This window comes from Arachis hypogaea, chromosome 10, assembly GCF_003086295.3.
Source record: "Arachis hypogaea cultivar Tifrunner chromosome 10, arahy.Tifrunner.gnm2.J5K5, whole genome shotgun sequence".
Taxonomy (NCBI): Eukaryota; Viridiplantae; Streptophyta; class Magnoliopsida; order Fabales; family Fabaceae; genus Arachis; species Arachis hypogaea.
Window position 1 is genome coordinate 68,228,721 of NC_092045.1, and position 16,969 is coordinate 68,245,689.

The window sequence follows — 16,969 nt, forward strand, 5'->3', positions numbered from 1 at the left end:
AGTAATACCTTACGTGAGTAAGGGTCGATCCCACAGAGATTGTTGGCTTCAAGCAAGCTATGGTTATCTTATTATTCTTAGTCAGGATACCAATAGAATTCTTTAGTTTCAATTGTAAAGAGTGAAAGAGCATGAAATGAGTAATTATTACGCAGTAATGGAGAATGTGTTGGAGTTTTGGAGATGCTTTGTCTTCTGAATCTCTGCTTTCCTACTGTCATCTTCTTCACGCACGCAAGGTTCCTTCTATGAAAAGCTGTGTGTTGGTGGATCACCGTTGTCAATGGCTACCATCCGTCCTCTCAGTGAAAATGGTCCAAATGTGCTATAACCACACGGCTAATCATCTGTCGGTTCTCGATCATGTCGGAATAGGATCCATTGATCCTTTTGTGTCTGTCACTACGCCCAACACTCGTGAGTTTGAAGCTCGTCACAGTCATCCAATCCCTGAATCCTACTCGGAATACCACAGACAAGGTTTAGACTTTCCGGATTCTCAAGGATGCTTCCAATGGATTCTAGCTTATACCACGAAGACTCTGATTAAGGAATCCAAGAGATACTCATTCAATCGAAGGTAGAATAGAGGTGGTTGTCAGGCATGCGTTCATAGGTTGAAAATGGTGATAAGTGTCACGGATCATTACCTTCTTCATATTGAAGTGCGAATGAATATCTTAGATAGAAACAAGCGTGTTTGAATGGAAAACAGAAGTAATTACATTAATTCATCGAGACACAGCAGAGCTCCTCACCCCCAACAATGGAGTTTAGAGACTCATGCCGTCAGATAATACAAAGTTCAGATCTAAAATGTCATGAGGTACAAAATAAATCTCTAAAAGTTGTTTAAATACTAAACTAGTAACCTAGGTTTACAGAGAATGAGTAAATTGAGATAGATAGTGCAGAAATCCACTTCTGGGGCTCACTTGGTGTGTGCTGGGGCTGAGACTTGAGCCTTTTACGTGCTTGGGCTATTTCTGGAGTTAAACGCCAGGTTGTAACCTGTTTTTGGCTATCTTTATATCAAAATGGATTTTAGTATAATAAATATTGTTTGGATTACACTATTCAAAATCACTTTTAGATGAAATTTTCTAAAATAGACATCAAGATTTATTTATTTCACTTTTTTTTTGTTTAGAAAGCTAAAACAAGATTCAGAGGTGACACTAGAAACTCATACACTAAAAGTTGACATTTTTTTAACTAAACTTAAAAGTGTCTCAAATTCGCATAATAAGAATGAAAGAGTGTTTGCTAGAAGACCTAATGCTAGTTTTAGGATCACTAGTTAACGAATTGAATTAATCATGTTCTTGATAATAAACTAATAATGTTTGCTGACGATTTGTGTAAGTGGGTAAGTGGTTTTATCAAGAGGACTTGAGGTTGAGGGTTGTTTTATTTCCTTTATCATGCTAAATTTTTTGTTACTAATCAACATTTGACTCACTATCATAGCATACTTATTTCTTTCTGTTGAAGTGCTTGACATATGTATTTTAGGACTGAGTGAACTTATATTAAGAAAAATTGGAACGTTTATTTGATTTAATGTAAGGTATGTGCTTTTTTTTAATAATGTGTTGAATGTGTGGATTTAGGGGTGCACAGACCCGGCCTGATCTGAAGGTTTGGCTCAGTCCCGAACATTTTAGGGACTAATTTGGTATGATTTCAACGGGTTTAGGGTCAGGTAAGGATCTCAAAAATAGACCCGGTCATTATTTCGGGTCGAGACCGAGCCATATCTCGGGTCACTCGAAGTCGGCTCGGTGGCCTGGTCATCATACACAATTAATATTGTGTTATTAGTGATGGATCATGATTATTCTTATGTGGAATTTAAGTATTGTAAACCTTAATATTTTGTGTTATTAGTCATTATAAGACTATAAGTTAATGTTTTATGTTTAGAATGCATAAGACTTTAGACTAATGCATAATATTGTGTTATTTGTATTGATTTAAATATTTGGTATTATTAGACAATATTAGTATTGATTGTGGTTTTGCTTTAGTATTGATTGTGGTTATACTTTAATTTTAAAGAAGGGGTGGTTCTTGTTATATTTTACCATGTTAAATAATGGTTGGAGTCTTAGAAATTTGGATATTTTTACATGTTAGCTTACAAGAAGGTATCAACGTAATGTAATGTTAACGGCCCGGTTTCACCCGATTTTCACCCGGTATAATTGTGACCCGAAAGTGTATTAGTTTCATCGGGTCTAGGATCGAGTTCGGATCTAATAAATAGACCCGGTGTATATTTCGGGTCGGGTCTGTGTCCCATCAAACCCGCTTCATCCGGCCATGTGCACCCGTATGTGGATTTGAAAAGATCTTTTAGTGTAAGAATTTCAGTTTGTATTAGCATTGTTCAATCCTTTAGTTATTTTGTGTATATGTTTTGGATTGAGTATTTTTTGTTTGAGTAAAGTATCGTTTTTGTCCTCCCAACGTTTTGGGATAAGTCTCAAAGTTGTCCCTAACGTTAAACAGAATTGATGGTGGGACAAAATTGAGATGATTTTGAAACGTTAAAAACGTAAATAGGACGAAAACGTTAGGGACAAAAACAATACATAAAAATAAATTTTAATTTTATCCTTCACCAATATCAATCTTTTATAGTACATAGTTATTTAATTATTTATTAATCACATTTAAGTAAATTATAGTTAATCATATTATTTTGATTCTAAATAAATTTATTTTTTTTATAATTTCACTTTTAAAGATTTTTACTCATCATGAAATATTTGTAAAATGACTAGAATTACATTACTTTATTTGTATATATATCATTTTTTTTTCCTACAAATTTATGTACTAATCATTTTACAAACATTTTATGATGAGTAAATATTTTTAAAAGTAAAATTATAAAAAAATAAATTTATTAAAAAGTTTATGTGATTATTTTTACCATAATGGGTTACTAACTTCGTCAAGATTGGTGAGACAAACCATGTCTCGCGGTCATAATTATTAATAATTCAGAATCTTTATCGGTGAAAGTTTTGAAGGTAATTTATTTCGAAGAAAGCAGTTTTTGGGAAGCAAGAGAGAAAGAGATGCTTATTGGGTTTGGAGAAGTATTATGAAAGAGAGGAAATTTCTAAGAAAGCAACGTAGATGGAGCATAGGAGAGGGCTCAAACATCAATATTTGGTGGGGTAAATGGGTTATTGGTCTGGATAAGATTCTAAGAAATAGTAACTCAAGTTTGGAATCAGTTAAATAATTGATTATTAATGGTATTGGTTGGATTGTAGTGTTGCTGAGGGAGGTTTTCCCAGAACCATTGAGGGAGAAAATATTGAGAACTTCAATAAGCAAGATAAAAAGGGAAGACAAGCTTATTTGGCCTCGTCAAGCACTGATTTGAATGAATTATGGAAAGACATTTGGAAACTATAGGCACCTCAAAAAGTCTTCACATGATATATACCAGTGTTATAACAATCTTTTTAAGAGAAAATTAATAATATTCCTAAATGTCAAATTTGCAGGGAAGAATGTGAAACTACTGAGCAACCCTTGATATTTTGTTAGTGGACAAGAAGAGCCTGATTTGGAGGAGAGGTCTAGTGCAGCCCAACAAGAGAATCGGTCAAGCCTTTTGAAATCTGGCTTATGAATATATTCAACACGAAGGGGGAAAAAAAGGAAAGGATGATGAGCGAAATTGGGTTTGTCTATTTGGGAAATATAGAAGGCAAGGAATCAAGCAACTTTTCAAAATATAACTGCAGACGCAACAATAGTTATAATCAAAGCAAATATACGACAAGTTAACTTCAATAATATAGGAAAGAAGAGGAAGGGTTACCTAGAAACCACTACCAAGGAGATGGACCAAGATTTATGTAGTTGTGGCTTTTAGGAAGGAAATAGCGAAAAAATCAATGGCAGCGGAAGCATATGCTATTAGGAATGCCTTAATTTCAAGATATTCAATGTGTGGATTCACTTGGACTCAACAAATTGCTAAATTGGACTTGTTCAGAAACCAAGAAAGATAGCAGGGTTGGAATCTTGCATGGGAGATTCGTTGCATTGTCGAAAGAGAAAAAACCATATGAGCAGGACGTCGCAGTGCGCAACAACAAAGGCATATTATGAGTGGGGAAGAAATTTTTTTCTTTCTTTGATTTTTACTCCACTGTTGATTGTTCTATTTATAATTTATGGCATAGGACCTCTTCATGAATCAATAAATTATGTTGACAAAATATCACGTTCCAGAAATTACATAGTTGACTTATCATAATAAGTTCAATTCCTTCATTAAAACTTCAGTTAACATCTCAACATAATACTCTTAATCTACTATGTTTCTATTCTTGATACAACTAGAATTTCAAAAGACTAAAATGAAAATAAAATTGCATATTCACTAAACACTTCAACTTTTGAATGATTTAAACAGTACAACAGAACAGTCGATCTAATATTGATAAAGAAACGAAGTCATATTTTTTAACTTAACATGGTTAATATATAATTTGCACACACTAAAACACAACCATCGTTCCAAGTGATGAAGGGGTGAAGTAACTTTGTCACTTTCCTTCAAAATTATACACTCTCTATTCAGTATAAGTTCTGTCTTCACTTATTTTTCAGTTGGTGAGGTAATTGGAAGCTGCTGAGTTTCAGTTTCCTTTATTGTTGTTGATGATGTTGTGAGGTCTGTGTAGTCTTTTCCTTTACCCCACACCACAGAGTAAAGCCCTACTGCGATTATAATGCCTCCAATAATGCTGAGAGACAGAAACACAATCAATTAGAAATTTAGCACAAATGTATATTTTTTGCTCTGCCATAATATTTTCTAATTTGATGGGCAAAAGATTAATTTGCTAGGGATTTAAATTTTATTTAACAGTTTATCATTAATGAATTGTTATATGTACAAAGTGAAATTCAAATTCTTCTGACACTTGATTTATTTATGATTTTCTTTTTACAAAAACAAAAGGAAGTGGACAAAGAGAGTGGTTTATGCTGGAAACAAAAGAAGAATAACAGAGAAAATGAAAGCATACCTTCCAAGGTGGAGCTGTTCTCCTAGTAGGAAGGATCCCAAAGCAGCAACGATGATCATGCAAAGCGGATTAAAAGACGTTACAAACACTGGTCCTCTGCTTTGCATTACTAACGCTTGTATATAATATGCAATTCCTGAACTCACTATTCCCTGACGTTTGCAGCAAAATTAACAAGATATTTAATAAGAAATGCATAAAAAAAAAGGAAAACGTATTTTTTATTAGTATTTCAAACCTGGCCAAAACAAATAGTACAATATATAATTGTGATATAAAAGAAATTAGGACATTTTTCCAAGCCTATTAATAAAATTCCAAAAGTCGAGTACTAAAGATTCAAGTTTGTCATTTAAATTATAAGAACTAGCGTCATTATAGACACGTTAATCCGGGAAAACACAATGTTTGTAGTTAACAAAAGCTGGAGACACTAAACGAAAAAATCAAGTGGTAACTAAGGAAAAAATAATTGGATGTTAACTCCTGCAAATTTTCTTTATTATTCGTTCATTTTTTTAAGAGAAAATTACACTCACTTCCCTTGCGAGATGGTAAAATGACACTTTCCTCTTCTCTATTTTATAAATGTACATTCTCCTCTTTTCTAACTTTTAAAAAACCTCCTCTTTAATCCATTTTAAATTTTTTTGTGTTAACTAATGTTAACTTTATCCATTTTTTAAGAAAAAATAAATTATTTTTTAAAAAAATACCCATTACCAAAAATTTTATTTTTTATCATTAAATTTTGCTTACCAAAATACCCTTTAATAAATTATTCTTTTATTGATTAAATTATAATTTTAAAAAAATTTAATAATTATATTATTTTTTTCTAAAATATCTTTCAATAATTTTTTAATTATTAAATTATAATTTTACCAAAATTTTTGTTAACAATTTTTTTTATATTTTATTGTTAATTTTTCGATATCTATATATATTATTTTAACATTAAATAAAAAATTTTAGTAAGATTATTTTTCAATATTAATATATATTAATTATTATACATATTAACAGTGATAAAAAATTTTATTTAATGTTAAAATAATATATATTGATATCGAAAAATTAATAGTAAAATATAAAAATAATTGTTAACAAAAATTTTGGTAAAATCACATTTTAATAATTAAAAAATTTTTGAAGGGTAGGTATCTTAGAAAAAAAATTTAATTATTAATTTTCTAAAAAGTATTTTGGTAAAAATACAATTTAATCAATAAAAAAATTTATTAAAGAGTATTTTGATAAGAAAAATTTAATGATAAAAAATAAATTTTTGCTAATGAGTATTTTTTCAAAAAATAATTTTTTTTTTCTTAAAAATAGATAAAGTTAATATTAGTTAATACAAAAAATTTAAAATAGATTAAATAGGAAGTTTTTTAAAAGTTAGAAGGGAGGAAAATATACATTTTTAAAATAGAGGAGATGAGGGTGTCATTTTAACATCTTGCAAAAGAAAAGAATGAAATTTTCTCTTTTTTTAAATATTAATTGCGTTTTAGATATTAATCAATATCTATTTAATATCAGATAAAAAAGTAAATAACAAAATAATATAACTTAAAAACTAAAGATTAACTACTAAATTAACTTATCTATACGTACAACTTCAAAGACAAAAGTTTTTCTATTGGTCTCCAAAATTCCCTTGTTCTCTCTCAGATGGGCATCTCACTATTTGTTTCATATACATATATTGATTGATTAGAAATATGATGAAAGAAAATAGTGGTACTAACAGTGTAGAGAGGACCGTAGAGGGTGTAGTTCCAGCCAATTGCCCACGCTTGAGGGCGATGATCTGAAATGAGAGCAACCACTGCACTTTCAAAAGTACCCGCCAAGCATATCAACGATGATAGTGATAGTTCTGCTGGGTACCTTCTCACTGTTATGGACTGTTTTCCACATTCACAACCACATTTTTTTGTATGTTAGAATAACAAGATATACTAACAATGTATTGACTCATATTCATGTTATACTTATACTAAAATCAATCATTAAAATTAATTATTAATATAAAATATATATTAAAAATAAGTTAATCAAACCATATATATGTTTAAGCATTTTTAATTCGCTAATTTATAACCTAATTATGTTTCATCAATATTCTAGAATAAGATGCAAAAAGTAATAAAGCAAAAAAAAATCATTTTTACATTAATTTGATAAAATTAACTTGTAATTATTATTTTTAATTTTGAGGTGATTATTCTCTTACTTTATTATTTTTGCACATTCTTTTTCACCTTAAAAAAAAAATCAAACTTAAGTTATCTCAGGTTGTCTAGAACAAAATAGTTTTAATAACTCACTGTCATATACAAACAAAATAATTTTTAGTTGACTAATATTAACTAATTTTAAAATTTAGAATTTATAATTTAAAGTATAGCATTAAGAATTTATGATTTAAAATCTAAAATTTAAAATAAATAAAATAATTTTATAAAAAAACGATTAATATTGGTTGAAAAAAAAAACTTTTTAGTATTATACCTTCAAATTTTAAGAGATAACTTTGTTAAGGATGGGACTAAGAGGCTAATCTTAGTTTTCAGAATTAATTAAGGAAGTTAATTATATAATAATTTGATTTACCTGCAAAATGTAGAAACAAGACCAAGCAATACAACCAAGGAATATGAAAAGTGTGCCGGTGATCCAGTTTTTGTGAGAATCAAGAGAGTGACTTTGAGCATTCTGATGCATCGTGTTTGATGAATGAAACAAGTTGAATGCAGGGCCTTTGTAAAGCGTCATCAGCATAGCCCCTGCAAAAGTTACTAAGGTTCCAAGCAATTTTGCTTGACTCCTTATCTCCTTTATTTTTATGCGCTCGATCCTGATCAAAGATAAATATAATTGAAATAAAGATTTAGCTAACATCTACCTATGTTAAAATTACTAATGAAGAAATTCATTTTGTTAATAAGTAAGTAAGTGTTTCATGTGTCTGCCTAGCTAAATGCCTAAGATGAAACAGGCTTACGACTAGACACCCCAAAAATAACTAAAAAACAAAACAGGGCACAGGCCGTAATAAGAAATTCAAGGAGCTGAGAAAAGGAGTGTTATATATCAATATAATGCAACATGGACATACAAGCACCTTCATGGTTCGTTAATAGAGAAGTACGTAATTAACTGAATTTTACCTGAGAAGCACTGCAAGCACGAAGGTGACAGAGGGCACCGCGTTCATAACAGCTGATGCAAATGAAGCTGAAGTGTATTGCATCCCCAAGAAAGTGAACCCTTGATCAATCACCGGCCTGAAATAACGTTCATAATATACACATTTTTTCACATAAAATCACATATCTCAACAAATTAAGTTCATAAGAGCAGCTATCTAAATAATTATATTTCTAATATTCTTATTATCAACATGTACGAATTGTCATAAAACTATTTATTCTAAAAGAGAAAGTTTAAAGAGCCAACATTTTTATTAAAATTTGTCCACAACTTAAACATAAAAAAAAATGAGTAATTCCACATCATTGAATGAAATCTCATGCCATTAAATTAAAAACACCAATAGTAATAAATTGACGACTACAAATCACAAAATTTGTTGGCGTCTTAACACTCTTTATTTTAAAAATTTAACGTAAGTATTAATTTTATTTGTTCAAATAATTCATTTTTTTTTTGTGATGGATGATAGGATTTTTCAATATTAGAATCGAATGCATATTCTACATAATCCTTCGATGGTCTAAGTTTAATTTTGATTAAAGTTTTAATTTAAAAAATGGTCTTTGGTTTATATTAGTACTAATTGTTTTATGGTATATTTTTAGCTTTTAACTATTAATTCAGTAGGTTAAGAATTAATTTATTGAAATATAAATTAGAATTTTATTTAAGTTTTGTTTTTAATTAATGGATTATTATATGTATAACATGAAATTCAAAGTCTCAAGATTTATTTAACCAAAACAGTGAACTAACTAGTAAAACAATTCAAATTAGTTGGTTCACTATTTATATGAAACTCAGCATTCTCACCATAAATTCAAATATAGAATAATTAGGGGGAAATGCATGGTGTAATTACTAAAATTTGATGTGCTAATGAAATAATGAGTTTACGTCAAGTGTCATAACTAATATAAAGGGGTTCCGTTTATATTTATAATTAATTATTCGTGCATATTAATTAGCGTGTTACATGTCATGAATGATAAATAGGTTTTAGATAACAATTACTCTAGAAATCCAAGAGCCACTATCTGGAAGAATACAGAGATTGTCATCTTTGGCCTCACTTTCCTGCAAATAAAAATTACAAATTAAACAAATTAAGTAATCCCTAATTACCAATTAAGAAAACAGAAAAAGAAAAGTAGTAATTACCCATCAGTTTATTATTAAAGTTTACTAGCTTCCTAGAAGAGGTCAAATAATAACCCTAGATACATACATACATACATACATACATACATACATACATACATACATACATACAATTTTAAAAGGAGAGATATATGATTATTTAACATTTAAATTGTGTGTTTATGGACATAAAAGTAAAAAGAGAATCCAATAACAATAAAAAGAAAATTGCATATATAATATGAAAAAAGAGTGATGTTTTATTTGCACTCTTTTCCCCACGTTATTTAATTATCATTTAAGAAAACAAATAAGACTACATATAGAGTTTATGAAGTCTACAGTAGTTACTGTGGTTACAATATCCAAATTTAAAAAGTGCTACTAAAATTAGGGTCATATTCTTTTACAGATTAGTAATATTTTTTATTTTTTTAAATTTAAAAATATTGTTAACTAACAAAAATATTACTTTAATATTTTACAAAATTTTAAGTATTGTTAGAGTTATATAATCACAGCAGTCATTGTAACTATAAACACCACACGCACCATATGTGAACAGAAAAAAACGTACTAAAATACGAGAATTCGAGGGCTATAAAAATATATATATTTTCTCTTTTGAAAGTAGCATAGAGTGAGTAATACAGACCTTTCAAAAATCAATGCAAAAGGGGCAAGGGACAATGCAGCGATGGCATTGCGATAAACAATGAACACCAAACGATTCATTCCATGGTTAAGGCTAGCCATGGTGAAGAGGTACGTCCCTGCCATCCCAAATTGCAGTCCCACAGTTAGCAAATAAGGCCTTGCCTTATTCATCATCTTACCAAAGCTAGCACCACAAAAATTTTCCATCCTCTATTTTATTTTATTTCCCCTTTTACAATGTGAAAAAAAAAATAGTGTTGGAGATGCATGCATTGCTATGAAATGTGCAAAATGGGCTTCCTTATAAACACCAAATAGCAATAATTAAGACAAAAAACACACGGCACTATTTTGAGCAAGTTGATAAGAATGTGATGGCACTGTATAAAGTTTGCTTTGCTCACTCTAATCAAATTTCTCATCTCCGATAAAGTTCCCATCCACTAATTATTATTATTTTCATTATCTCTTAATTTTTTTTTTAAAAGGCAATATTGTTTATTGGAGCACCCTGAGATTTGCTTGCTGCCTCATCACCTTCTTCGTGTTTGAATTCCACTGAGTCAGATTACACTTCGGCATACGTGGCACAATTTTTCATCTACGTACCCATGGATTTTAATTTGCTTCTGGCAATTAGTGTCACATTTTTCACATTCACAGTGTGCTATAATAGAATATGAGGAATGTCCAAGTCAGTCTCTAACAATTTTAATCATAAAGTCAGTTTTAATTTTTATTTCGTTAGAGAAATTAATTTTTATATTACATTATTTATATATATAAAAATATTTATTTAAAGAATTTTAAAGGTTATTATATTTTTATTAAATAATAATAGAAATTAATTTGTCTAAATTTATTTTTCTTAAAATTTGATGTAAATATTAATATGTTTAATAAAATAAAAAACTAAAGATTAAGTTTGTGATTAAAATTTATTAAAAATGAAATTATTTGACTAAAAATTCATTTGGAACTAATTTATATGATGTTATTCAAAAATAAATAATTGGTTATAAATTGATTGTGTTTAATAACAAATCTATAGTATAAATATTACTTTGTTCTCCCCAGGGAAGTGACAGTTATTGTAAAGTAGAAGTAATATGCAACCAGTTACCCACGCATGCACTATATATTAGTCAAACATATGTGGACTTTTTTGTAAACGTCTTCAAGTTTTCTTTTCCCTTCTTTTTGATTTCCCCTAATCAAAACAATTTAATAAAGTTTTGTAGCGAATATATAGAGTACGCAAATATATAGTGCAAGAACCCGTCACGTTAATGATATGATGGAATATGGATATATACACTAATTGTGCACATGCACACATATTAAATTAATTAAGAGAAGATCAATAATTCTGTAGAAGAGTTAGGTAGTGTTTGTTTTCAGGTACTGAGATAGAGATTGAGAGACTGAGATTCAGTATCGTGTTTGTTAGTTCAGAGACTGGTACTAAAATTTCTGTCTCTATCTCCAAAATTTTAGTATTTCAATATCTCCAAAAAGTAGGGACATAGGAGACTGAAATTTTTAGAGATGGAGACTGAAACTTTAATAACATTTTATACCTAAAATACTTTCATTTCAATTAATTAATTCCAATTTTACCCTTTGTGCAAATTAAATTAGAGTTTCATTCTTGTTTCAATTCCTGTCTCCCATTTTGCACCAAATAGAATACTGAGATTTGTTTCAATCCCTGTCTCTTAATCTCAGTCTCTCAGTCTCAATCTTTCTGTCTCTATCTCTCCACCAAACGCTACCTTAGTGAAGTTCTCCAACTCTCTAAATTAACCACATTATTGGACTCCAATTTGTCATGTATATAGAGTGTTTAATTACAATATTATTGTTACGAATAGGACAAGGTCTCTAAAATAAGAAGTAAAGACTCAATTCGATCTTTGTTTATTTTTATTAAAAATAAGGCATTTTTTATCTAAAAAAATAAGATATTTTGGTTCTTAATTTTTTATTTTACGATACGATTTTTATATTAAAAAATTTGTCAAATAATAATAAAAATTCATTTATTGAGGGTTTTATTTATAATTTGTAGGGAGTTTTAAATTTTCACAAACTATTAATAAATTTATTTTTAAAAAATTTGTTTATTGGTGGTGGTTAAATAGAAAAAGACGATTATTAGAAATGATATCGCAGAAAAAAATTTGTTAAAAAAATTACAGTACGAAGGCCTTTTAAAAAAATAGTATAAAACAAAAAATTAAATAAAATAATATTAATGTTGATAATATTTGTATTAATGATAATAACAGTAAAAAAAATAAAGATCGTGATAAAATATGATTACACAATAAAAATAATAGAGATAAAAGTGATAATAATAAAAATAAAAAAGATGATGATAACTATTAGTGGTCATAGTTAATTATATTATTAAATTTTTTTTATAGAATTTAAAAATCCACAAATATAAAATTATTTTTTGTTATTATTTAATAAATTTTTTAATAAAAAAATTATATTATTCTAAAATAAAAAATTAATAATTAAAATATTTTTTTAGACAAAGAAAAATATCTTATCTTTCATAAAATGAACCGAATGAAACAAAATTAGGTCTTTACTCTTCAAACAAAAGCTGTGGGTGGACGTTATCTCTAACGTATTTATTATTACAACAATCTGCGGATTAATTCAGTGCTCAAGTTGCATTGTAGTCAACTATGATTTTGTTATTGAGTATCGTTAATGGGGTTTCGGCATTTTTATATCTTCCACTATACCCGTGTAACAACACTACTTAATTAGTTTCTTTTAGCGACCACTTTGTTAAATTAGAAAACTTCATATATAATTAAATATTTGAAAAGTAATTATATTACTGTTCATACCCCGACCCAACGATAAAGGCCCAGGTCCAAATAAAAGGCCTAATCTAAAGGATTAAAGCCTAGCTAAGTACCGACCTTCACATAAGAAGTCGGTATCAACCACGACTTGGTCTGAAGAAGTCGGATGTGAGATTAGCTGGCAGATAAACACTCATTCGAATGAGTAACCGCCCCTGAAATCTCTCTAACCACTTCATAAAGCCATATCTTAACCTCCCCAAGATAATGGGGGCGGTTAACACCCTAAAGATACGGCACTACTTCAACGGTGGTTATTGGCTCACCACTATAAATACACTGACACCCCTCAGGTATCTCTAAGCCCAATACTCTCTAGACCTGCTTACACTCTTGCTAACTTTGGCATCGGAGTGTCTTTGCAGGTACCACCCCCCATTCACCCACGTATACAAGTCGGAAGGAGGCTTCAGCGTGCAAACCAACCCGGAGCTCACCATTCGTGGACGATTGGGCCAGCTTACGCCATCTGTTCTATTAATCTCCGGTTACCCACCGTAACATTGGCGCCGTTGCCGGGGACCCGAGAGATCATCCATTGATGGCGGACAGATCCCACGAAGAAGGCCATGTGGAAACAGATTCCGAACAAGAGAATCTGGACATGAGTAATAACGATGCGGATCTAGCCCTACAACAGGAAGTTAATAATCAACATAGAGAAGGCACCTCCGGAGTGAAGAACCCGAAGGTAAATTCCTCAAATGGGCGCGAATCAAAAAAAGGCGGACCATCCCACGTAGCTGAACTAATGGGATTAGTCCACAGCCACTGGAACAATTAGAGCAAGAGCGGGAGAAGCAAAAGGAAACGGAAAAGTACCTCAAAGAGGAGATGGAGCGGCGAAAAGAGTTAGAAAGAAAACTCTTACAGCTAGAATCTTCCCTCAAGAATCACAACTCCCGCGACGAACAAGAAGAACAACTCTTGGGCGGAGACGATCCTTTTAGCGAGGACATAATGAGGGCAAAAGTTCCGAGAAACTTCAAAAGCCCTGATATGGACCTCTACGATGGAACCACGGACCCAAATCATCATCTAAGCAACTTTAAAAGTCGGATGTATCTAGCTGATGCTTCCGACGCTACTCGATGCAAAGCTTTCCCGACCACTTTGTCGAAAGCAGCAATGAAGTGATTCGATAGCCTTCCCCCGAGATCGATCACTAGCTTTGAAGACCTCTCAAGGAAGTTTTTGATGAGGTTCTCAATTCAGAAAGACAAGGTAAAACATGCACCGAGCCTCTTGGGAATAAAACAGGAGGTCGGGGAGTCTTTACGAGCCTATATGGAAAGGTTCAACAAAGCATGTTTGGAGATCCAAGACCTGCCCACAGATGCAGTCATAATGGGGCTAGTCAATGGGCTCAGAGAAGGTCCCTTCTCACAGTCCATATCTAAAAGGCACCCCGTTTCTCTAAGTGATGTACAAGAAAGGGCTGAAAAGTACATCAATATGGAAGAGAACGCCAAATTAAGGGACCTGAGCTGGCGACCTGGACCCCCTCCCTCAACTAAGGAGAGGGAAAGGGAAGCCAAGAAAAAGGAAGAACTCGGTCTCGAGAGGCCCAGAAAATATCACTCTTATACTCCTCTAAAAACTTCTATAGTGGACGTATACAGAGAGATTTGCCACACCGAAAGGCTGCCACCCCCTAGACCTATTAAAAATAAAAAAGGGGGGAGTCGCAGCGATTATTGCGAGTACCATAAAATATATGGTCACTCCACTAACGACTGTTACGACCTTAAGAATGTGATAGAAAAGCTGGCTAGAGAAGGTCGGCTTGATAGATATCTCATGGAAAGGTCGGACAGTCACGGAAAGAGAAAGCGAGATGATATGGATAGAAGAGATCCACCACCACAAACCCCAGAGAGGCATATCCATATGATCTCAGGAGGATTTGCGGGAGGAGGACTCACCAAATCTTCTCGCAAAAGGCATCTCAAAAGAGTCTATCAAGTCGGGGAAGAGTCACCCGACCTCCCCACTATTTCGTTCACAAAAGAAGATGGGCAAGGGATAATCCCCGGGCACGATGATCCCGTGGTGATAACTATGATCCTAGCCAATGCCCATCTCCACCGAACTCTCGTGGACCAAGGAAGCTCGGCGGATATTCTCTTCAAACCTGCTTTCGACAAGCTAGGATTAGATGAGAAAGAATTGAGAGCCTACCCCGACACCCTATATGGATTAGGGAACACGCCAATAAAACCACTAGGATTTTTACCCCTTCACACCACTTTCGGGAAAGGGGAAAAATCAAAGACTCTAAGTATAGACTTCATAGTCATTGATGAAGGGTCAGCCTATAATGCCTTAATTGGCAGGACTACCCTTAATCAGCTCGGAGCAGTGGTATCCACTCCCCACCTCTGCATGAAATTTCCGACCTCAGCGGGAATAGCAACGGTGAGAGGAGACCAAAAATTGGCGAGGAAATGCTACAATGAAAGCCTAAATCTGAGAGGAAAGGGCAAAGAAGTCCACACTATAGAGCTCGGTGGCGCAAGGGCCAGAGAAGAGCTACGACCTCAACCGGGAGGAAAAACCGAGGAGATACAAGTCGGTGGGGAGGAAGGAAAAAACACTAACATAGGAGCCAACCTAGGGGAAACCCTAAAACAAGGGTTGGCTGAACTCCTAAGAGCTAAATCCGACCTCTTCACATGGAAGGCTTCCGACATGCCCGGGATTGATCCCGAGCTCATGTCCCACAGGCTCTCGGTTTACCCAGGATCCCGACCTGTACAACAAAGAAGACGCAAGCTCGGCACGGAACGAGCCCTAATAGTAGAAGAGCAAGTATAGGCGCTCCTGGAAGCCGGCTTTATTAGAGAGGTCAAGTACCCAACATGGCTAGCCAATGTAGTGCTGGTCAAAAAACAGAATGGTAAATGGAGAATGTGCGTCGACTATACCGACTTGAATAAGGCATGTCCTAAGGACCCTTATCCCTTACCAAGTATTGATACCCTGGTGGACTCCAGCTCGGGGTACCAATACTTATCATTCATGGACGCCTACTCGGGATATAATCAAATCCCGATGTACGAACCCGACCAGGAGAAAACATCATTCATCACACCCAGGGCCAACTATTGCTACGTGGTCATGCCATTCGGATTAAAGAATGCAGGAGCCACATATCAAAGGTTGATGAATAAAGTGTTTTCTCCCCACCTAGGGAGCCTAATGGAAGTATATGTCGACGACATGCTAGTAAAAACCAAGGATGAAGTCGACCTCTTATCCGACCTCTCACAAGTCTTTGACACCATAAGGTTGCACGGGATGAGACTAAATCCTGCAAAGTGCGCCTTCGCGGTTGAAGCAGGAAAATTTCTAGGATTTATGCTAACACAAAGAGGGATTGAGGCCAATCCCGATAAATGTAGAGCCATCCTAGAAATGAAAAGTCCGACTTGTTTGAGAGAGGTCCAGCAGCTCAATGGCCGACTTGCAGCCCTCTCCAGATTTTTGGCAGGATCGGCAATAAAATCCCTTCCATTATTTTCCTTATTAAAGAAGGGATGCCCATTCGAATGGACTCCGGAATGCGAGGAGGCGTTCCAAGAGTTCAAAAGGTTTTTAAGCCAACCTCCTATCTTATCCCGACCAGTACCTGGAAAAGACCTCGTTCTGTACTTATCCGTAGCAAACAGGGCTGTCTCGTCAGCCCTGATAAAAGAAGACGAGGTCGGACAACACCCGGTCTACTTCATCAGTAAGGTCCTACAAGGCCCTGAACTAAGGTACCACAAACTAGAAAAGTTTGCCTACTCCTTAGTGATAGCCTCACGAAGGCTACGACCTTACTTTCAAGCGCACACAATCAGAGTCCGTACAAACCAACCCATGAAGCAAATCCTCCAAAAGACGGATGTTGCAGGGAGAATGGTTCAATGGGCAATAGAGCTTTCCGAGTTCGATTTGAGATACGAAACTCGGACAGCAATTAAAGCCCAATGTCTCGCCGACTTCGTT

General features: G+C 33.2%; 1 protein-coding gene across 1 annotated transcript; it reads right to left on the bottom strand.

The window, feature by feature from the left end:
• Positions 1-4,279: 4,279 nt before the first annotated feature.
• Positions 4,280-10,490, bottom strand: LOC112715648 (WAT1-related protein At4g08290). The gene is made up of 7 exons (XM_025767427.3): positions 10,087-10,490; positions 9,306-9,368; positions 8,246-8,362; positions 7,689-7,932; positions 6,821-6,979; positions 5,067-5,218; positions 4,280-4,781 (listed from the first exon to the last, which is right to left on the bottom strand). The coding sequence occupies exons 1-7, from the start codon at positions 10,293-10,295 to the stop codon at positions 4,634-4,636; spliced, it is 1,092 nt and encodes a 363-aa protein (XP_025623212.1). The 5' UTR covers positions 10,296-10,490; the 3' UTR covers positions 4,280-4,633.
• Positions 10,491-16,969: the final 6,479 nt, after the last annotated feature.